The following is a 24,406-nucleotide window of genomic DNA, read 5'->3' on the forward strand; positions in this document are numbered from 1 at the left end:
CACTCCTCTGGATTAAGAAGTAGGTTTTCCAGGGGTCGAAGTTCCCGTTGCAGAAGGTAAGCTGTCTTGGTGACCCACTGAATATGGCAGCAGGGGCCTTGGGTCCAAATCCCGACACCTGCGTCTCCCAAAACTAATCACTACCCCTCTCAGAGCCGCTTTCTCATATGAGACCAGGCTATGGTACACAACTCTCTCTAACATCAGTTGTAAAGTCCGTGCGAGCCCACAGTCCTGCTGCCATTTCTGTGCCTAGGGGCAATGGCATGGGCTAATTTACCAAATCAGCGAGCTCCTATCCTACAACAAAGAGAAGGGTTCCGAGAAGTACATTTGCACAAGGGAAAAATGGAAGGGAAAAGTTCTGAGTAAGGGAAGAAACTTAAGACCCTAACCCATCAGTTTAGACGGGGTTTTCCATCTGTTCTCACCATTTTTCTCTACTCTCTCGGGGCCAGTGGGCCGCCCAGCAGCTGGAGCAGCCGGGGGTGATGAGGTCGGCAGATGGTGCTGATCTCTAGCCTCATCTCCTTGCGCTGAGGAAGCTGCCGCATTGAGCTGGGACCGGCCAACCTGTGGATGGAGGTGAGATGGGCTCGGTGGAGACGGCTCAGGCTCCATGCTACCTGAAACACACAAACATCTCTAAGTCAGACAAAACCACGGTCCCCTATCCTCCTGTTCCAGTGGAAGTTTGCGCCCCCCCCCCCCTTCTTAAAAAGAAATCCAGGCAGCCATACATATCCATGACCGCCAAAATAGCTTATTTATAAAGCACAGCTGAATTTGACATCACAGAATTTCAGCCTAAGCAGGTGAGGTAACAAGTCTTTATTAAGCATGCTCTCTGTGCCAGGCAGTGTGTTACATGCTGAGGATACAGAGTCCAAGGACCTCATTCTAGTGGAAACAAACAGCCATGTCAAGACAAGATAAAACGCTGTGAGTGGCCGGTCATCTTGGAGCATTAAGGGAACCTGGGAAAGCTTGCAGGAGGGGGGGCCAAGCAGAGTCTTGGAGGAAGCCAAGAGGGATAAGGAGGGAGGGAGGGAGAATATTTCGGGGACAGAGCGGGAAGAGGCATGGATTCTCGAGACAGGAGTGCCAGGAGCAAGGTCAGTGTTACTAGATTGTCAAATGTGTAAAGGTATAAAGTGTGAAAAGACTGGAAAGATAGAAAAGGCACCTTGTGAAGAGCCAAAGAGGGGGGTTCATGTTGAATCACAGAGACCTTGGAGTTTACTGAGCAGGGGGAGGGATGACACGGTCACACTATGGTCTGGGAAGCCCAGTGTGGTCATTCAGTATCACAGATCCCAGTGGAACTGCATCCAGTCCAACCGCCTTATTGCTCAGTGGAGGAAACTGACCCAGAGGCTAAACGCCGGGTCTTTGGCCACAGGGGCTGTTATAGAGGTCATCGGACTAAATTCAGTGCTCACTGTGGAGCCCCCAGCACAAGAGCACAGAGGGAAGAGCCAGAGAGCGCCGGACAGCATCTTCCTCAAAGCCTACTTGACCATGTTGCTAGGATGGAGCTGACCCACCCTCGGCCCTGAGGAGTTTCCACCAGGACCCAGAACATGGAAAACTGCCCTTCCAATGGGAATCACCACTGCCTCCAACCTGTCCCCTTGGGTGGGACCGCCATGCAGAGAAGTTCACTTCATTCTGGAAAATACTCCTTCTGCTCCTATTAACAACAATGGAAAATTACTCCGTGTGCCTGGGACTAGTATTTAAAGGGACCAACTGGAGGCCAAACCTGGACCTTGAGGGAAGAAGCTATTTAAGGCCTTTAAAGGGCTTCGAGTCCTGGAAAGATGTCAGCCCCGTGCAGAAACGGCGGCTGCACAATTCAACATTCAACTAGATTTACTAAGCAGAGAATTTCAGAAAACATGCGCCCAGCTGTTTGGAAGATAAAAATAAGCCGTGAGCATGGCACTGGTGGAGTCACTACCCACCTCAGCAAAGACGAGTGGTGATGCTCCCAGCAGTCGCCCATGGGTAGCATGATTCCCCCTGGAACCAGAACGCTTCCAGTCCCCTCCCTTAATGATTGACTTCTCTCTCATTTGTCCTTTTTTTCTCCAAGGCAAGTGACTTGCCCAAGGTCACACAGCTAGGACGCGTCTGAGACCAGATTTGGACTCAGTCCTCCTGATGTCAGGGTTGGGGCTCTATCCCCTGCGCCCCCTAGCTGCCCCTTCTCTCTCATTTGTAAGCCAGGAAGGTGAGCATGGAATCATGGGTAGGAGAGCACCTGGGAGGAAGACCCGAGTTCAAGCCTATGACTCTAAGGCCAATCACCTCCCGTAGTTTCCAAGACCACAGTGGAGCTTTAATTCCTGGTGATTGAGCCAGGAAGTGACCCCCGGAGCTCGGGGTCCAAACCCAGCCCTCTCTCCACTACAACACAGTGTCTCTTGGGGATAGGATCTGGCTTGCAAACATGGAGGGAGGAGTCAGTACAGGCTCACAGTCTAATCCGGCTGGAATGCACTCTGCAAGGCCAACTTTAAACTGCCCACAGCAGGCAGAAGGAATAGCTCAAAGATCCCTCTTCTAAAAAGGCCCAAATGAGCGCCAGAATGGTACTTTCATAAATAAGGAGAAAAATGATCTTTTTAAATACCCCGGGAAGCCAGCACTCCTGGAATACCCGCTCCACGAAGGCTGGGACTAAGGCTTTTCTTTCAAATCTGGCCTCAGACACTAGTTACATGACCCTGGCCAAGTCACTTAATTCTGTTTGCCTCGGTTTCCTCATCTGGAAAATGAGCTGGAGAATTAAGGCATCACACCACCATCTTTGCCAAGAGAGCCCCAAATGGGGTGACAACGAGACAGACACAACAAGCAACAGAACCATCTTCTTCCAACTAACTCCCTAATGCAGGCTGATTATTTCAGCCCCTTCACTCCAGGTGGGTAAAGGGACTTATACAGTGACAGTAACAGTGAGAGCCGGATTAATGAACACCCCAGAGTCCCATCCCTCCTGCATTTATGCTTATCAGACCTAATCACATCCAGAGATGGCTTGAGTTTGTCACCCTTTGTATTCCTCAGTAGAAAAGCCCACAGTTCTAACCTCTCTGGGCCAGAGGATATCAGCTGGAAATCCCAGAGTCACCCAGAGGCCACATGCGCTTCAAAGGTCAGAGACTCAGATGGACAAGCAAGCGTGCACACGTTAACGAGCTTGTTCACAGAGATCCACCCAGGATTTTCAAAACAGAAAGAATCCGTGCCCTTCAATCTCTAAGCCTGACCAGTCCACTTACAAACCACATGTGGTCCTTTAATGGCTAACAGCTAAATGGGAACTCCTTTGCGCTCCCTGTAATCTGGCTCCTCTTTCCCAGCTAATTTCTCCTTTATTTTCTTTACACACCGCATCTAAATGGGCAAATGCACCTCCTTCTGGTGTGGTGAAAACTTCCCCTTGAGCCCAACCCCCTTCCCTACAGAAGAGGAAACTGAATTGCAGGCAGGAGATGCACCTTCCCTAAGGCGTGAAAGATGAACTAAGAGGGGCGAGAGCAGAGACTGTGCAGAGATTACTACGGTGCTTACTCTGTGCCAGGCTTTATGCTAAGAACTTCACAAAAATTATCTCATTCGATCCTCACAGCACCTTGGGAGATGGACACTACTATTATCTCCATTCTACAGATGAGAAAACTGAGGCAGACAGAGGCGAAGTGGCATGCTCAGAACAACACTCAGAAAGCAGTGTCTGTGTTAACCCCGAATCAGAAAACATTTCCGGGGACTCCCCGTTCTGTCATACATAGTTTATTCCATATCAAACAGGACATTGACTTAAAACACTGTGGCCTACACTTAAATTTATGATCTTTAAAAAATTTAATTGATGACTCATGGAGATTTTAGAGCAAAGAGCCAAGGACCGAACTAACCCCAAATGCCCGTCCTGCGTAGGGAGACAGAACCGAGATGCCACAGACAGCCTGGCTGAAGACGTCCTTAACAGAGGCCCAGCCAGTGAGAAGTCTCTGTGACTTCCCGAGGCTGGTCCCCGAGGAGGCAGAAATCCTGCCTCCAACCTGGCCAGCACTAGGCAGAGAGACAGAGGGTAAAAATCTTCCCCAGGAAATCACCAGGCCACTTTCACCTCATCTAAAAACCAAAGATTTCATTCCCCAGGACACAGCCTCAAGATTATGGCTGGGATTCTCTGTCTCTCCTTCCCCAGGGAGAAAATGTCTTTGTTACAATGATAGAATATCACATTTTGGTATAGATTTGCCACTATCAGTTTCTTCTCAGTTACAAGTTAGGAGAGCTTACTGACAGCCCACAGCACGGTGGGCAAGGGACAAAAGCCCCATCTGGGAGACCACTGTTGGCAGGCTATTTTGGAAATTCTGAGGGGCCTTGCAATTACCAGGTTGGAGCACTTGTGCCCTGATCTCCAACTTGTTTCTCTCTGAGAAAAGGTTACAATGTCCTTGGTAGCTCCCACGAGCTTATTTTTGCCTTCAAGTATTAAGAGCTTAGACAGGGGACAGGACATGACAGTTGAACCAAATGGCATTCACAGGGGTCCAAAAAAGGAGACCCTCTGAATTGAAAAGAGCTTCAAGACTTTCTGGCCCGGAGAGGAAACTATCTGCCCCATTTGATAAAAGCCAAGAAAAATGAAGAAAGGGTGAGGTGGTATGAAAGAAACGAGAAAAATCCAACAAATCAAATAGCACTGATTTGCAGTCAGGATCTGGTTTTGAAATCTGGCTCTGGAGCAAACTACCTCTACAAGCTCGATTTCTAAAACCTGTGATCCTTTGAATCAGAACCACAGACCCAAAGAGAGCATGTCCTGATAAACAGAGATCTTCTGATCACTGAAACATAAACAGAGCTACAGGGACCACCCAAGGAAATGAACAACCAGGTCCCTGCCAATGACAGAGGTGGGAAAGAAATCCTCAGGCTTTCATCCCAAAGGCAGGGCTTCCCACTGCCTGGATGCCCTCTCACTCCCCTTCCCCCACCAAAGCAGAAGCTTTCTCATGGAAAAAAGTCAACCCAATGAAACTCTAAACGATCCCTGACAAAGCAGGAATAGCACCTAGCAATGCTTGAGCTGCCTGGACTTCTGGGGCCCCGTGTGCAGGTAGAAAGCTAAGAGAAAACAGCTCAGCTTCAGCTTAAACATCCAGAAAAACCTGAAAAGGAGAAGAGGGGAGAAAGCCCTGCAGACACTAATTCCAAATGCTGGGGGAGGGGACACCTGAAAAGAAAGGCCATGGAGAGAAAATGCAGGGTAACCTCCACTACTGCTTAGGGGATTCAAGGCTAGTAAGTGATGCTATTAATCTCCCCCACTCTGGGAAATTCAGCATCAATTCATGCAAGAAGCAGTTTTTAAAGCTTTGCCACTGGGCCCGTGGCCAAGTGCTGGGTGCAAAAAGAGGCAAACGACAGGCTTCCCTCTTGGAGCTTACAATCTAGGGGGCAAAGCAGAACACACAAAGCGAGCCTACAGACAGGCTAAACCTCCGGAACTCTGGGGAGGGGCAGAGGCTCCCAGGAGGTTCCTGGGGTCCCCCGGGGTCAAGCTCCCAGCTGGCATCTGCTGCAGGTTCGCCATTCGCGCTTCCTTGTCCTCCTAGCCAGGACCACCGTGGCTTCCACGACAAGTAGCCGGGTAGCCCCCCGCTCCCGCCGCGCCCAGACCAAAGGGCTGAGCAAGGGCCAAAGCTCTCCCTGGTGGCCCCTCGGGTCTTTCTGCTACCCCACCTGGGGCGGAGGGGGGGGGGCAGCAGGCTGGGCGGGGGGGGGGGGGGGGGGGGGGGGGGGGGGAGCTCCACCGGAGCGGCCAAGAACAGCTTCCCAAGGGCCGAGGAGGGCTTGGGGAAGGGGGGCGCCCCCCGGGAGAGCTGCCCCTTCTGCCCTGACCCCTTCCCAAGGTGCGGAGGGTGCCTTGGGGTGGGGGCGGGGCGCTGCTGGGGGAGCCCCCCCCCCCGGAGGCCGGACCACCCTCAGGCGGAGTCGAGCGATGCCCTTCGGAGAGGGAGTCAAATTGTGTCCTGGGCATCCCGGCAAACCCTCCCAAGACATCGAGCACTAGGGCACCTGGGGCGCGCCCAGCGCCGCGCTCCGCCCAAGGATACAAAGTAACCCCTAAGGTCACCGCCAGCCCCGAGGCGGCGCTCCTGGGGCCGGACGCCTGGGGGGGGGGGCGGGGGGGGCTGCAGGGGGCGCCGCCTGTAAGGGGGGCGGGGGGGGGGCTGCGGCCCGGCCGGGGGCAGAAGCTGCAGGGGGCGCCGCCGGTAAGGGGGGGGGGGCTGCGGCCCGGCCGGGGGCAGGAGCTGCAGGGGGCGTCGCCTGTAAGGGGGGCGGGGGGGGGCTGCGGCCCGGCCGGGGGCAGGAGCTGCAGGGGGCGCCGCCCCCCAACCTGGGACGACACTTACCAGCTCCGCTGGAGGCGCCCCCGGGGGCAAGCCCTCCCGCCGGCTCCGGAGCCCGAGCTGAGGCGCCGCACGCCACCGGCCGCAGCCCCGGGAGTACAGGGGAGCGGCGCCGAGGTCTCAGGGCCGCAGCCGAACGCAGAGTGACCGGAGAGCGCGGGCAGCGGGAAGTATAAGCGCTCGGAGGCCCCGCCCCGCCCCGCCCCGTCCCACGTGCCGTTCCGAGCCGGCCTGCGGGGCGCCGCCTCAGGGCGCCGCGTGCCGAGAGGCCGAGCCGGCGGTCCGTCAGGCTAAGCCCCGCCCCCTCCCGTCGCCTCCACCACTCAGTGACCTGGCACATGAGAGCTCCAGAAGCCCGAGTCAGCGCTGGGCAAAACTTTCTGATTCGCCGACGGTTCTCTCGTGGCTCCTCCCCCGCAGTGCTTCCGAGGGCGGGATTGGCTGAGAACTGGAGCCTCGGGAGCCAGAGATCGGCCTGGCTGCCCCTGAGTAGTCCAGGGGCCCCGGGGCCGGACGCCGGCTGGTCCCGGCTCTGCCGTCAGGGACTCGGCCCCGTCCCCGGGACGGCTTCCGTTCCCCTGTTCTGGCCCCCAAGCCTCCGCGCTAATGAGCTTGCGCTCGGAGGCCTAGTTCCATGGAACTAAGTTAATTAGTCTGGAGAGCAGGGAAGGGCTCTCCCATCCTGGGCAGCATGGTCGCTGGCGTAAGCCCGGCTCTGGAGCCCAGGAGCCCAGCGCGCTCCGCCCTGCTCGGTCCGCTGCGCCGCGTCCTCCTCCTCCTCCTCTCCATCCCTTCTTCCTCTCTCCCTCGTCATCCTCTCCATCCCTTCTTACTCATCCTCTCCAATCCTTCTTCCTCTCTCCCTTTCTCATCCTCTCCATCCCTTCTTCCTCTCTCCCTCCTCATCCTCTCCATCCCTTCTTCTCATCCTCTCCAATCCTTTCCTTCCCTTTCTCTCCTTCCAATCCCTTCCCTCTCCTCTATCCTCCATTTCCCTTTCATCCTCTCCCAATCCTTCTTCCTCCTCCCTTTCCATCCTCTCCCATCCCTTTTCCTCTTCCCTCGTCATCCTTCATCCCTTCTTCTCATCCTCTCAATCCTTCTTCCTCTCTTTTCTCATTTCCCATCCCTTTTCTTCTCTCTCCTCTTATCCTCTCATCCCTTCTATCATTCTCCTCCTTCTTTCCTCCCTCCCTTTTTCCTCTCCATCCCTTCTTCCCTCCCCTCTCTTTTATTTCTTCTCTCCTTTTCATTTTTTTCCACTCCCTTTCTCTCTATCCCTTTTCTCCTTCCTCTCATCCTCTCCTCCTTTTTCTCTCCTCTTTTCCCCAATCCTTCTTTTTCTCCTTTCTCCCTTCTCTCATCCTTTTTCTTCCCTCTCTCCTCTCCATCCCTTCTTCCTCTCTCCCTCCTCCTCCTCTCCATCCCTTCTTTCTCTCTCCCTCGTCATCCTCTCCCCTTTTCCTCTTTTTTATCTCCCCTTCCCCTTTCTCCACCTTATCCCTTTTCTCCCTCCTCCTCTTTCCTCCCTTTTTCTCTTTTTTTATTTATCCTTTTCCTCTCCCCTTTTTTTTTTCCTTTCCCTCTATCCTTATCCCTTCTTATTTCTTCAATCCCTTTTCTTTTCCCTTTCTCATTCTCATTTCTTTTTTCCCTTTCCCTCCCTTTTTCCCCTTTCTTTTCCCCTCCTCTTTTCCATCCCTTTTTTTTTCCTTTTATCCTTAAATTCAAATTTTTAATTTTCAAACCCCCTTTTTATTTTAAAAACTTTTCCCTTCTGTTTTGGCTTTTTTCTTAAAATTTCTCCCTTTTTTTAAGGAAAATTTTGCCGGGTCCTTTGCCTTTAAATTTTAAATTGCAGTATAAGCTGCTTGCAGAGCCACAACACATTTTATTTCTACAAAACTTTAAAGCTGACAGACTACAATAGACAATAAGGACTAAGTTAGATTTCTTAAGCATTATCATCTTCTTTTTATAGAGGAAGAAAGTGGATGCCAGAAAGGGGAAATGACCTTGCCTATAGTTACTCAGTCATTAAATGGTAGTGATGGTAGGTTTCCTTTCCTCTATCACTTTATCTGTCTTGGTTTTCTTCAGTGTCTTTTTGACTTATTTCTGTAAAACATCTAGGATTGTGAAATCATAATTCAAATGTTGTAGTTCAATCGTGTTCTCAAAGTTTTTGTCATAAAAGTCTTTGTAGCTCTTTCCCATTTTGTGATCCATTTGTTGTCTTTCCGATTTCATCCTTAAATGCTCTTGAGTTGGTTTTAATTAATTGGATACTCCCAAAGCTTTCTTCAATTTCCTTCTCTGTCAGATTTTATAAACAAGTTTATTTCTATACCAGTGTTTGTCTTGGCTATTATATTGCTCTGCTTGGCAAAGAAGTCAAATCTTTGCTGAACCAAATTAATCTACTGAGCCTTTTGGGGCCTTCTCATTATAGCTCTTGATTTCTATATTTTAAACTTCATAATGGCTCTAAACCATGTCATGTATGTTCTTCCATCCATTTCCTAGTTCAACATTTAATTTAAATGGATCAGGTTGAAACTGTTGCATCTCATCTGTTTTCTCTTTATTCTTGTTGAAATTGATTTTGACTATTTGTTTGACTGATTAATTTATACAATTGATTTATAAATGACTTCCACATTACTAATCAGTTATTTCCTATAAATGTCTCATAGATTTCAATTTTTGTTTGTTATGTTATGTTATATTATATTATTGTTATGTTGCTTGCTATATCCAAGATCTTCCACAGAAGATCTTGATATATCTGCATTTGTAGATATGTGCTATAGCTATAGATAGATTAATTAATTTATTGATATATGTGAGACTTCTGTGAATACTCCAACACTCTCACCTCTCTTTTCTTACTCCTTAAATGCATTTTCTAACATTTACTGTCACACTACCCTTCATCTTTGCAGTGAAATCGCTAGTCATCAAAATATATCTTGATTTAATTTGGAGAATCTTCAAATTCTTAACAGTATTTCTTAATATCTTTATCTTCTACAATAGATATTGATACATACATTTTGATTATTTTTGCAAATTTATATCATGATCATTACAATATAAGATGGCCAATGAAATAATGCTTTTTTTGCCTCTGGTTGCATGATAAAAATAGAATATTCTATCAATTCCTTTATTTGCCGTTCCATTGAAAATCTGTGATCAATCCTTCCATTTAGCTTTGATTTCCTTTTTTCTTTTGGTTTTCTTGATGATAAAACTGTGAAATCACACAACTTCCACCCTGCAATAATAGGTCTGTTTTATCTTTATTACACAAGAATCTCAAAAGTGCTCTGTTAATGTTTATTTTTTAAAGTGTGATTATTAAAACCCTGACCCTTTTCCCTCCAATCTGCTTCTCTTACTTAGAGGAGTGAAGTCATTTTGAAGGATTGAAATCCCATTCTATATATTTCCTTTGTTTCAGGAATGACCATAGACAAAGAATTAATTTCTAGTTGACTAGCCTACTGGTAAAGTGACCCTTTTGTGCTTTCCTATGCAAGGCCTTGGCTAGACTCCTTTCTAGCGTGGTGGAGACTTGAATTTCACTCCTGTGGCCTTGGAAACACATAGGTCCATAGCAAGAGCATCAAAGTAGGATTTTGTAGAGGAAAGGAAGGAGCTATGATAAAATTACAGATTCTTGGAGTGTCTACAGTACTTAAAGTATTGTAAAAATTCAACCAGATTGCACATCCCCTGAAACCAAGATCCCTTATCTTTGTCTATCTTTCCCATCATGACATCTTTCCCATAGGAGGCTGTAAAATAGTGCCTTTTTGATTGATTGTCTCAACAATTGAAAGGTAGACTCTTTGGAATATTAAGCATGATAATAATAGCATTATCAGATATATTAGAGTTGTTTGGGACCTGAAAGATTGGTTGTCCTGAGTTCAAGCTACATCTCTGTCATTGTGTGCACAGATCGATTTCCTTGGAAATCTCATTTCTCTCTTTATAAAATGAGATGATTGGATTAGACAGTCTCTGGTCCTTTTGACTGAATCTCGTTCTGTGAGATATTTTCTGGTTCAATGCCCTCATTCTTCAGATAAGTTGTGGCGGTCCAAAGAAGCAGCACCTTGTATGGGAAGAGTTGGGAGATCTGGATTCTAATCCCAATCCCAATTCTGATGCCAATTGTGTGACCATGTGCAAGTCCCCTAATTTGTTTGACTCTCAATTTCCTCTTCCATAAATGGGATTAATAATAACCATCTACTTCCCTGTGACGAAACCAGGGCCCAGAGAAACCCAAAGAGATCAAATGACTTGGTTAAAGTCACATAGCCAGTAAGTAAGTCATAGACTCAGAGCAGAAATGATCAACCCAAAGGTCAGACGGTGAGTGGTCACAGTTCATGGGACTGAGTACACCCGACCAACTATCATTCCAGCTTACTTTCTTCCCCAAATCAGTTGGAATCTGTTTTTTTTTTTTTTGCCCCTTTAGATAATGTGAGGGTGTCTTCATTTACTCATCAGAGTAGGCAGGAAGGCTGACATTTACTTAGCTAGAGAGATGATTCACGAAGCACTTAGAGAGCTTTCAGTCAAGGGGAAAAAACCCAAAATAATTTGTACTAATGGAACTTTGGGTTGAAAAAAGCATAATCACATGTATAGTGTAAAGGAGATAATCCAAAGAACCCCCATTCTTTTATAGCTTCCTAGCTTCTCATTGTTAGAACTGAGTGACTGCGTAATTTCCCCAAATAATATCTTGCATGTATATACATATATGTTTAATTAAACACATATATCACATATAACTATGTATTCCATAGATAGACATATAGCCAGATCTAATCTGGCTATATGTCTATCTATGGAATTTAAGGTTTGTGAAGCTCTGTCCTTACTTGTCTTGTAATGTAAGTGGTCAACATAATCATTATTCCTATTTTATAAATGAGGGCAGTGAGACTCTGAAAGGTTAAGTGATTTCTTTATGCTTGCATAACTAATAACTAAAGAACCGAGGTATCCTTACCCTAAGTCCAGAATGCTTTGCTACTAACCTACAACTGCATCATTCCTATAATCACACCTGAAAATGGTCACCTGATCTCTGCTTAAATCTCTTAATCAATCCATTAAATAATCAATATTTATGAAGTGTCTGCTGTGCATCAGGCATTGTATTAAGCACTAGGAATACAAAAAAGAGACCAAAGAAGGAATATCTAGGAGAGAGTCTTTTTCTCTGTAGGGCACCTGCTTTGGTGATAAGAACCTAAAGTCAGCCCCACTTTCCTCACTCCTATACTATTCCCAACCGACTTTCGATGAGATGTTATCAGTTATTGCCATTTATAGCAAAGGCTTGATTGGTGCAAATCATGATTCCCATGAAGTGATCTTGTTATTTAATTCACACTACCTATTTCCACTGAGCTAGAATGACTTGCCAGATTTTGCAATAGTGTGAATAGTGTGAATTTAAATAATGTAAGCACTTCGTGGGAGTCACTGTCCACAGTAACCAAGTCCTGTAACCAAGTCCTAGCTAGCATGGCTTTGCATGCATTTCAAAATTGAGATGCATTGAAATATTGGTGAGTTGATATACTTAAATAATCAATAGTCATTTGACATTTTTATTAAGCACCTACTATGTGTCTAACACTGAAGCAGCAACTGTACAGAATACTATTTTCTTGGGAATCTTGTGGTCTGGTTGCAAAGTCAAATTTAAGACACATACAAGAAAAAAAATAGGAAAAATGTATTATAAGAGACAATAAAGGTTACAAAAGAATGAGAAGTCAGTATAGACTAATGTGGACAGAGTTCATGAAGGAACTGTGTAAATCAGAGAACTGAATGCATGGTATCATGAAATAATCCCTATGGTCTCTTCCAGGTCTAACATTCTAGCTTCTGGGACCCAAGATCCTTGCCAACACTGACATTCTTTGTTCTGTAATCTAACATGCAAATTCTCAAATTTTTTCCTCTTCTAATATTTGAGTGGTCTCCTGTTCTAGGGTCTCTCTAGCTCTCACCTTCTATATCGCATGTTCTTTGGTCCCTTTCAGCTCTAACACCCCCCTTTCAAGTGCATCTACAAGTTATTATAACAAATATTGGGAAAATGGCCAAAGAACAACAGCTAATGAAAATAACAAGCACCTGTAATTGGAAGCTTCTTTTTATGGAAAACTTAGGATGTGGAGTCTCTTTGTTACCAGACTTGTCTTAATGCTTTTTCCCCCTGAAGTATATTCAAATGACAAGGGCCCAGAGTCTTTTAAAAACTAAAGAAGAGGGGAAAGAAAGGAGAGCTTGATGTTCAACAAAGCAAAAGACAGTGGCAGTAAATGTTACTCATCCCAGTGAAGCCCTTGGAGATGACAAGAGGAGCTCAAATCATCAAATTCAACATCTTCCCTAGAACTTCCTGGATGCCCCCTCTTCCTTCTGTCTTAGGTGAACATGACAACTCTTAGTTTTGCCGCTGGAGATCGACTGAAACAATTTATTATTTTGTTAATGAAATCAGACTCTGACAAATGTGATGCTGTTTTTGACACAATCTAGAAATGTAAATTAGCATGAAAGCCTAACTTGGCGATTGTGAATAATTCTTTTCTTGAAATTCAGATACGATTGAACATGTCAAGCTAAAATCTTAAATTTCTTTATGGAGTGCCAAAGATTCTTTTCTTTGCTCTTTTCTTCTCCCCTCCCCTCCCCGCCCTTCCCCTCCCCTCTTTTCCTTTCCCCTCCTCTCCTCTCTTCTCCCTATTTAAGAACAGCTTAATTCTAAAACCATGTTTCCTGGCATCAAACTGACATCTATTCTCACAGAGAACCCCAAATATGGGGTCCTTACAGACCAGGGGGGAACATAAAGGAATAAGAACTCAGCTTAAAGTTGGATCCTGGTTCTAAAATTTAATAGCTGCAGGAATGTGGGCAAAGAAGTTCCCCCTTGGGCCTTAGTTTCTTCTTGCCTAAAGATGTAGATTAATAATAATAATAACAATAGCCAGAATGTAGACAGACCAAGATTTTCATAGTGCTCTGTATGTAACATCTTGTTTGATCCTCACAGCAATCTTGCAAGGAATGATTCATTATCCCTGTTTTATAGATGAGGAAACCAAGGCACAGAGTATTTAAGTGACTTGCTTGGGATCACGCTGCCAATAAATGTCTGAGGCAGGATTTCAATGTGGGCCTTGGTGACTCCAAGCCCACCTGGCTGCTCTAAAACATTTGAATGTCAAGTCATGGACTTGAAAAGTAAAAGACTTAAGTTCAAGTCCAGATTCTATTGTTTGGTAGCCATGCTCCTGTGAGCCAGCCTCTGAGCTTCTGATTCCTTCAGAAATCACTTCTGAGCTTCAGTTTCTTCTTGGGAAACATTGTGACAATAAGTAATACTCGTAGTAGGTCTTTCATATGACTGTTGTAAAATGCTACACAACTACCAGCTGTGTTATGATTATTATAATCTATTATTTCCATAATCTAATATTTCTGGGGGAGATGAGTGATGAGGGCCACGTGGAATTTCCTTTTTCCTTTTGCCTTTATCCCTTTGATTGCTATCCTAAATGTTTGCTTTTCTTTGTTATTAATTTTATATTTCTTTCCCTTTCCAATTGTAGTTTTAATTGATTGTATTACTGTGATCTTCATAGTAACAACTGAAACTCATCTGGCTAGTTTATAACAACAACAGTAGCTCACATTTAGATAGTGCTTTAAAACTTTCCTAGCACTTTCTCCACAACAGCTCTGTGATAAGGCAGCAAGAGTATTATGATTTTCATTTTATTTTTTATTTTTTTGTTGTTGTTGAGGAAATTGGGGATAAGTGACTTGCCCAGGGTCACACAGCTAGGAAGTATAAGTGTCTAAGATTAGATTTGAACTCAGGTCCTCCTGACTTCAGGGCTGGTGCTTTATCTACTGCATCACCTAGCTGCCCTCATGATTTTCATTTTAATGATGAGGAAAAAAATGAGACACAGAGCCATCGCCAAGATTCTAGTCCAATTTTCTGAATCCAAAGCTGATGCATTTTTTTTTTTTTTAGGCCAACAGGCTGCAATACATAATTGATTAAGCAGCACTTCCCCTCAGTTATAGGACAATGGTGAGGGTGGTGACCATTGTGGCAAAATTTTCCAAGTGCTTTTTGAGTCATCAAAACAAGCTCTGTGAATCATTCATGTGTGAGTGGAGGAGGAATGAGATCATCTTAGTCAACCTTTTGTTTTATAAGCAAGGCAAAGGTAACTCACTTAAAGCTGTAGAGCATAGTTTTTGGCAGAACCAGCACCAGAAGTCACATCTCCTGCTTCCCAGACCAATTCTACTCAATATACTGCATGGCCTCTTATCACCGTGATTTGAATATTTTTGATTTTATTCTAAGGGCTTGAAATGTGATCATCCCTCTATGAAATATGTAGTAACTCATTAATAATGTTCTTTGGTCAAACTAGATATCAAATTATGGCTTATTTTAATGGTTTAAGGACTTTAAGTTCATAAATTGAACGGAACCTTTCTCTAATTTAATAGATGGTCTTCAAGAGTTGCCACAAAGACACCTTTCCCACACACAGAAAAACCCACCAAAACATAGTGGACATCAGCTTTTGGCTGATCTGCCGGTGAGTCTTTCCAGACTTAGCTTGGCTGGTCTTTGGACAGCATATGTGCAACCATACTCAGAAGCTTTCTTATTTAGTAGGGTCCTCTAGAACTTGTAAGCTGTTAGCTTAACCTGTGCTAACCAAGAGGTACATCCATGTAATACATTTAAAAGTCCAAAAGAACTTTTGAGGAAGTAATGGGGAACTCTAAAGTATTAAATCTAGTACTTAAGTTTAAAAATAAATCACATGGAGAGGGTTGTATAATTATTCTTTTATCCACGTAGCTGATTTTCCTGCAGGAAAAAGTTGAGAGAGAGAGGTACCAAAGGACAAGTGATAAATGCTCGAAGAACCGGCCAAACAGTAGAGATGGAGCAAGTAGTAGAGGGGCCCCTGGAGGAGGTGACGGTCGCCTTCTCCTGAGCCAGCCCCATTGGCTGGACTTCAAAAACTTAGGAGAACTTGCCACCCTCGGGACAATCCTAAGGATGGCTGTTGCTAATTCTCTGTGGGAGTGTCTGAGAAAAGGGACTAAGCTCTCAACTTTTCTATCCAAAATGAAGGAGAAAAATGGCCTAATCTTTATCTGGAAGGCTATGTCTTCAGTAGTTGTTTTGAAATATATAGCTTTGCACATTTTTTATGATCAAAAATTGCACGATTCATTAAAAAACAACTCCAATTGAAATGAATAAAAACCATTAATGCCTTGCTTGTCCTATGATAGCACTGTGCTAAGTGCTGGGGCTACAAATACAAGCTTCCAGACAGTCCCTGCCTTTTAGAGCTCATTCTCACAGGAGAAGACAAGATAAATTGGAGTGCAAGATTTAGAAAGCAGGGCAAGGGGCACAGGTGGGGAAAAAGAAGAAATGCATCTGGGACTGGACCATGGACAGGTTTTCTTTGTATAGGAATGAAGTATTAGTAAGGTGTTTTGATTAAATAAATGCATACTAAATCCTTGGAGGATCATTGCCACTTACTGACAAAAAGGGGCAGAGAGAGAGAAGCTGGGAGCCAGAGAGAGCTTGGCGCTACCTTGGCCCCATTGCTGCTATTAATTGGATCACACAATCTCTGAGGGTCAGCATTTGGCTGCTAATGTTTGATCCTTATTACTGAACAGGATCAGGCAACTAGTCAGCCATGCTCCCTACTGGTTAAACAAGATGCATTTTAACTGATCAGCCATGGCCCCTACTGGTTAAACAAGATGTATTTTAGTTAGTTAGCAACAGCCCCTACTGCTTAAACAAAATGCATTTTAACTAGTCAGTCACTGCCCCTACTGTTGAAATAAGATGCATTTTAACTAGTAGCCATGGCCCCTACTGGTTAAACAAGATGCATTTTAACTGGTCAGCCATGGCCCCTAATGGTTAAACAAGATGCATTTTAACTAGTCAGCCATGGCCCCTACTGGTTAAACAACATGTATTTTAGCTAGTTAGCAACAGCCCCTACTGGTTAAACAAAATGCATTTTAACTAGTCAGCCACGGCTCTTAGTGATTAAACAAGTTGCATTTTAACTGGTCAGCCATGGCCCCTACTGGTTAAACAAGATGCATTTTTAAAAATCTAGCATTCTTACATAATTTCTACACACACACACACACACTCGCACACACACACACATATACAGATACATATGTAATTTTATGGATAACTGTACATTTTTATCATGGGTGTATGTGAACCTATGTATAATATATATACATATATATGTGTACATACATACACAGACATAAGCAGACATGTAGGTATTTATACATATTCTGGTTATGAAACAATTAGAGAAAAACCAAGAGTTGGGCCATGTAGCATGCCTTGAGAGAGAGGAGCAGCAAGAAGGCCAATGTCACTCGATCACACACTTCTTGGGGGGGGGGGGGAAGAATATAAAATGTAAACACTAGAAATTTGGGGAGGTTATGATGGGTTTTGGGTAGCAGAGTATTTTATTTTTGAGATAATCAGGAGTTTGTTGAGTGTGTATATTTATATGTGGGTGACATGGTCAGACCTGGGCTTCGGGAGGATCATTTTGACAGATGAATGGAGGACTGACTGGAGTAGAGAGAGATTTAAGCAGCAGGCTATCACAAAAATCCAGATGTGATGTGATAAGGACCTGGACCAGGGAGGTGACCATAAAAAAGGGAGAGAATGGGCCATATGCAAGAGATGTTATGAAATAGACTTTGGCTACAGATCACACATGAGGGGTAAGAGGAAGTGGGGAGTTGAAGATGATGCGTAGGTTAGGAGTTTGGGTGACTGAAAGGATCTTGGTGTCCTTGGCAATGACAGGGAAATCAGGAAGATAGAATGTTTGGGGAGAAAAAAACAAGTCCTGAGTTCGGTTTGGGGTGTGTAGAGTTTAAGATGTTTATAAGACAGCTGGCAACTGGCTGCTCTCCTTTATTCAGCCAGGTGGGGCAGTGCGTGGATCACTGGGCTTGGAGTCTGTGTGACTGTGTGTGTGACTTTGGGCAAGTTGCTTAATCCACATGTGCTTCAACTTCCTCATTTGTAAAAGAGGGAAAATAATGGCATCTGATTTCCAGGGTTGTTGTGAGGATAAAATAAGATTATATTTGTAAAGGATTTTGTAGACTTTCAAGCCCTATTTAAATGCTGGATAGTCATCATCTACTTCTGGGTTCTTTCTACTTTTGTGCTAATAACAAATTTTAGCTCCCTTATTAGTCAGACCCACAGAATAGAAAAGTGCCTTCCAGTCATCTAGCAAGTAACTTCCCTTTCTACCCTCCTTGCTGAATACTTAGTATACTTAGCACAGTGCCTGACACACAGTAGGCCTTTAACAAATGTTTGCTGGCTGCAAAGATCTTCATCCCCACAGGATAATTCGATTGGAATGAGTCGATTTCTTTTAATTCCTATATAGCACCTACTGCCAGAGCCATATAAATTCACTTCATAAACATTGTGTTCTTGCTGGTTCCTGTCCCCCTTTATGCATGTTTATTGACCTCAATGAACAAAAGCATAATGTTATGCAAAGTAGGAGCTCCTCAAACGATTATTTTAAACTCTGTCATCTTGAATAGATGGTAGACCCATTAAAGTGTTAAAGTAAATTCCAAATATATACAAAGAAAATACAAAATGATTTCTTGAGAGTCAGAAAGACGGAGAGTCCAAGGAGACTGGCAAAGGTCCCTAATGGAAGATCACAGTGGAACAGTGCTCTGAGAGTAGCTGGGGATTCTACCAGGTGGAAGTGCAAAGGGAGAAAAACACTGGTGTGGGAACTGAGGGAAAGGAAAGATTCAGCAAAATCCAAGGTTGTGAACTTGGGGGACCCAAACGATGAATGACTAAATTCTCTGCTGAAATAAAGGAGTGAGGAAAAAGGACAAGTTTTAGGGGGTAGACAGTGAATTCAGTTTGGATACAACAAATTTCAGATGTTAGTGGAAATTTCAGGCAGAGATGTCCAGGAGGCAGTTGATAATGGGAATTGCCCCTCTGGTCTATTGAAGTTCAAATATTTGCATCAGTGATGGCTGGCACATAGGAGAAATAAATATTCCTCCTGATTGACTGAAGTGCCATTTTGTAATGTGACAATTCACAATTGGTGCTATGATTGGTAAGCCATGTATACCCATGCAGGCTTCTCCTGAGTTATTTGGACAAAAATGCTTTTTAAATGTTTCTTTCCCACCCTCTTCCCTCAGATTTTTAAAATAATGGCTGAATCCCACTTAGGAAGAAGAACTAGTTTTATGTTTCTTTCTCCCTCCCTCTCTCCCTCCTTCTTTCCTCCCTCCCTTCCTTCCTCCCTCCCTCCCTCCCTGCCTCCCTTCCTTCCTTCCTTCTTTCCTTCCTCCCTCCCTTCCATCCTCCCTTCCCTCCTTCCTCCCTTCCTTCCTTCCTCCCTTCCTTCCTCCTTTCCCTCCTTCCTCCCTTCCCTCCTTCCTCCCTTCCTTCCTTCCTTCCACCCTTCCCTCCTTCCTTCCTCCCTCCTTTCCTTCCTTCCTTCCACCCTTCCCTCCTTCCTCCCTCCCTCCCTTCCTTTCTTCCCTCCTTCCTTCCTCCTTCCCTCCTTCCTCCCTCTCTCCCTTCTTTCCTTCCTTCTTTCCTTCCTTCCTTCCTTCCTTCCTTCCTTCCTTCCTTCCTCCCTCCCTTCCTTCTTTCTTTCCTTCCTTCCTTCCTTCTTTGCTTCCTTCCTTCCTTCCTTCCCTTCTCCCTCCCTTCCTTCCTTCTTTCCTTCCTTCCTTCTTTCCTTCCCTCCTCCCTCCGTCCCTCCTTCCTTCCTTCTTTCCTTCCTTCCTTCTTTCCTTCTTTCCTTCCTTCTTTCCTTCTTTCCTTCCTTCCTTCCTTCCTTCCTTCCTTCCTTCCTTCCTTCCTTCCTTCCTTCCTTCCTTCCTTCCTTCCTTCCTTCCTTCCTTCCTTCCTCCCTCCCTCCTCTCTCTTTTTCTCTTCTTTCTTTTTCCTTCCAGAGATTGCTAAAGTAATCAGATGAACAATCTCCCCCAGACATCTATCCTAGATAATGTACTTTAGGTATAATGAAAATGACAACTTAAAAGGATGTTGAAATAATTTCTATTAGAAGGGGAAAAAACTATCCTTAATTCAGGTAATGTGCTTCTTAGAGTCTCTTTCATGGATGCTTTGCTAAGTGATATTGGGGAAAACTGGGTAAAGGTAAGACCAGGGGTAGAAAAGGTAAGTGGTCACTCAGGGCACAGTACTCAAGAGAATCACATCAAGAGACAAGAACAAATTCTTTTAAATTCATGTATTTTTATGAAGATGGTGAATATTAACAAACAAACAAAAAAAAGAAAATGAGAATTGCAACTGATGCATTGACAATAAGCAGAAAGAGGAGAATAATTTATGCATGACAATATTGTGGAAAAACAATATTGCCAGACTTGAAAATTCTGATGGGTGCGATGACCTCCATTTCAGAGCATCAGTGATAAAGCACATCATCCACCTTTTGTCAGAAAGTTGGTAGACTGAGGGGACAACATAAGACACATTTCTGGATAAGGCGAATATAGATTTGTTTCACTGGAATATTTTTATTTATTACAGGAACTGTGATTTTTCTCTTTTCATGGCTGTGGGAGGAATCTGAGAGGAGAGAAAAGCTAGCAATGATATTATCAAAAAGAAAGAAAATAGAGTCACTGAAGAACTTTTTAAAATTTACAGAAGAGAACATAAAGAAGTTCAGAAGGAAACAAATGAACAAGACATGTTGAATTCACTTACTAATTTTATGTATATACAAAAATATACATACACAAAATTCACATATGAAAGCTGAATATAACAGAGCTTTGTGTTTTAAGACATAATCATTTTTATATTATTTTGTATATAGAAAAGTCCTTTGTCACAAACTATTTCTTTTAAAGATTGGATAAAAGACCATGACTGCCATATCTAACTCAATTTTGTTCAATATTTTACTTTTCCCCCAAGCATATTAAAACATTTTTAATATTCATTTTTAAAAACTTTGAGTTCCAAATTTTTCTCCTTTCTTGCCTTCCTCTCTCATTCAGAAGGCAAGCAATTAGTTATACGTTAAACATGTTCAGTCATACAAAATATATTTCCATGTTAGTCATGTTGTAAAAGAAAACAGACACAAAAAAGCCAGAAGAAAAATAAAGAAAAAATATGTGTCAATCTGTATTCAGATTCCATAATTCCTTTCTCTAGAAATGAATAGCATTTTCCCTCTAAGCTCTTTGAAATTCTCTTTGATTATTGAATTGCTGAGAACACTTAATTTGGGATTTTTGAGGAGAGATTTATTTCAAACTTACTGTGCTATTTCCAACATCATTCAGCTTATTTGTACCTCTTCTGAATTACCTTCTGCTCTTTTTATTTTTCAATGATATATCAGTGTTTGTTTTTGCATTGCTATCATCACACTCGAACTCCACCTTTATAAAAAAAAATCCTTCTCTTGTAACAAAGAAATGTAGGTAAGGGGAATCAATCCATGCTCTGGCCAAGAAATGGGAAGCATGATTATGATCATTTTTTTCTGGAATCCTGATTGGTTATTGTGCTTATTGAGTCTTTTGTGTTTTCCTTTAAGGGATACTTTTAAACATGACTTTGACTAAATATTTATTGCCAGAAAATTCTTACTTTCTTTGGTCTAGAGGAATTTATTTTATTTTGACGCCATCACTTGTTTTATAGCCAAGTCTCAGAGAGAGCATAATTTTCCAACCTTTATAAGGCACAAAAATATTTCATCGTGGCTCTGGAGCAGATTTGACTTGGTTGGAGAATGTATCTCCTCATCCTCTTGAAGAGAGATTGCTATATAAACTGCAGTTGTTTTCATGGAAGTCTTTTGTTTATAGTTGTCAGGAACATTGCAAGGTAAAATGACCATGAATCCCATCTTTGATCATACATCATCTTTTTTCAACATGACTTTCCTGAGCATCATCAATTACCGATGTTTCCCAGGAATTATATAGTTATGTTGAGAGTGAGCAAATTCCTTTCCTTTTTATTTACCTATGTAAGTATTTACCATTCCTTTCCCCTCCCCCATGGAATATAAGCTTTTGGAGGGGAGGGTCTATTAATTTTTATTTCTTTATCCTTAGCACCAATTATGTCATAGTTAAAACTGATGTGGTCGAATTCCTCCAGTTCTGTGTTTGAAGGACAAAGATCTTGCATTTAGAGTATGTTTAGTTAGATTAATATTTGAAAGTACTCCAAAACCTCTGATTCTTGACACTCTCTGACCCTTTACAACTATTCTGTGCAAGCAAAAGAGATTGTACTGGAGTTGGCCCTAATTTTTTTTTTTACCTGTTTTATGAGTTGCTAAAGGCAAAGAATTCATCAGCAAATGGCCAGTCTAGTGGTTATGTTGCTCTTTTGTAGCTAGGCTTGTTTTTAGGAAACAGGTATATTTCTAATATCTTTCCCATGATAAAACCTACCCATCCTTTCACTCTACTAATAGAAACTTTGAGAGTTTATGATCAGATCCTTGCAATGATGAAGCATCAAGAGGTTTTGTGAAGGTTCAATTTTTTTTTTATTTAATAGCCTTTTATTTACAGGTTATATGCATGGGTAACTTTACAGCATTAACAATTGCCAAACCTCTTGTTCCAATTTTTCACCTCTTACCCCCCACCCCTTCCCTCAGATGGCAGGATGACCAGTAGATGTTAAATATATTAAAATATAACTTAGATACACAATAAGTATACATGACCAAAACGTTATTTTGTGGTACAAAAAGAATCAGACTCTGAAATATTGTACAATTAGCTTGTGAAGGAAATCAAAAACGCAGGTGGGCATAAATATAGGGATTGGGAATTCAATGTAATGGTTTTTAGTCATCACCCAGAGTTCTTTCTCTGGACGTAGCTGGTTCAGTTCATTACTACTCCTTTGGAAATGATTTAGTTGATCTCGTTGCTGAGGATGGCCAGGTCCATCAGAACTGGTCATCATATAGTATTGTTGTTGAAGTATATAATGATCTCCTGGTCCTGCTCATTTCACTCAGTATCAGTTCGTGTAGGTCTCTCCAGGCCTTTCTGAAATCATCCTGTTGGTCATTTCTTACAGAACAATAATATTCTATAATATTCATATACCACAATTTATTCAGCCATTCTCCAACTGATGGGCATCCATTCAGTTTCCAGTTTCTAGCTATTACAAAAAGGGCTGCCACAAACATTCGTGCACATACAGGTCCCTTTCCCTTCTTTATAATCTCTTTGGGATATAATCCCAGTAGTAACACTGCTAGATCAAAGGGTATGCACAGTTTGATAACTTTTTGAGCATAGTTCCAAACTACTCTCCAGAATGGTTGGATTCGTTCACAACTCCACCAACAATGCATCAATGTCCCAGTTTTCCCGCATCCCCTCCAACAATCATCATTATTTTTTCCTGTCATCTTAGCCACTCTGACAAGTGTATAGTGGTATCTTAGAGTTGTCTTAATTTGCATTTCTCTGATTAATAATGACTTGGAGCATCTTTTCATATGACTAGAAATAGTTTCAATTTCTTCATCTGAGAATTGTCTGTTCATATCCTTTGACCATTTTTCAATTGGAGAATGGCTTGATTTTTTATAAATTAGAGTTAATTCTCTATATATTTTGGAAATGAGGCCTTTATCAGAACCTTTGACTGTAAAAATATTTTCCCAGTTGATTGCTTCCCTTCTGATCTTGTCTGCATTAGTTTTGTTTGTACAAAAACTTTTCAGTTTGGTATAATCGAAATTTTCTATTTTGTGATCAGTAATGATCTCTAGTTCTTCTTTGGTCATAAAGTCCTTCCCCTTCCACAAGTCTGAGAGGTAAACTATCCTGTGTTCCTCTAATTTATTAATAATTTCGGTGTTAATGTGGATCAATGCCTAGTTTCTGCCATATTAGTTTCCAATTTTCCCAGCAATTTTTATCAAACAGTAAGTTCTTATCCCAAAAGCTGGGGTCTTTGGGTTTGTCAAAGACTAGGTTGCTATATTTGTTGACTGTTTTATCCCTTGAACCTAACCTATTCCACTGATCAACTAATCTATTCCTTAGCCAATACCAAATGGTTTTGGTAACTGCTGCTCTATAATATAATTTTAGATCTGGTATAGCTAAGCCACCATGAAGGTTCAGTTATAAAACCTTTCTCTCTCTACCTCAAAATTCTTCATTTAGTTGTGCTCTAAGCTCTTTTACATTTTGATGGCATCACACTAAGCCTGATAATAAACTCCCCATTTTTTTCTCTTAGTGAGGTCACATCTTGAGTATTGATTCTGGGTGTTGCCTTTAAGGAAGGACATTCATTGATAAGTCAGAGCTTGCCACTAGCAGGATGATGGAGCAGGGAGTGTGGTAGGGTTTGGGTGCTTCTTTCATGTGATTACAGAAAGCAGAATTAAAATGAGTGGATAAATATTATGGGGAGATCATTTTTCATTTACTTTTAAAGAACATTGGAAACAAACTGCCCCCAAAATGAAAATGGCTTCCCTAGGAAGGATTTTTCCATTTCTGGGAATATTCATGCTCCAACCACATGTTGGAGATGATGGTCCCTGAGTTCTGATCCTACTGTAGCATTCGCTTATGGTTGCTCCATATACAGCTGTGCTTTTCTAAAGTACTGATTCTACCTAACAGGTTTGCCCCGTCTTTGTGCTGGAAAGGATCTTGAGGAAACCGGGAGCTAAAGAGGTAAAGTCACCCTTTTCTACCTAATCTTCTGATGTTGCCCCACCCAGTTT

At 43.0% G+C, this 24,406-nt stretch overlaps 1 protein-coding gene across 1 annotated transcript in view; it reads right to left on the reverse strand.

Moving 5' to 3' along the window:
• Window positions 1–6,622, reverse strand: part of WFS1 (wolframin ER transmembrane glycoprotein) — a 40,163-nt gene extending 33,541 nt beyond the window's left edge. Inside the window, exons 1-2 of the mRNA XM_031943961.1 lie at window positions 6,447–6,622; window positions 432–626 (exon numbers count right to left, since the gene is read on the reverse strand). Of these exons, the coding sequence (XP_031799821.1) occupies window positions 432–621 (190 nt within the window). The 5' untranslated portion in view covers window positions 622–626; window positions 6,447–6,622. The remainder of the gene's footprint in view (window positions 1–431; window positions 627–6,446) is intronic.
• Between the last annotated feature and the right edge of the window lie 17,784 nt (window positions 6,623–24,406).

Source organism: Sarcophilus harrisii, chromosome 6, assembly GCF_902635505.1.
Source record: "Sarcophilus harrisii chromosome 6, mSarHar1.11, whole genome shotgun sequence".
NCBI lineage: Eukaryota > Metazoa > Chordata > Mammalia > Dasyuromorphia > Dasyuridae > Sarcophilus > Sarcophilus harrisii.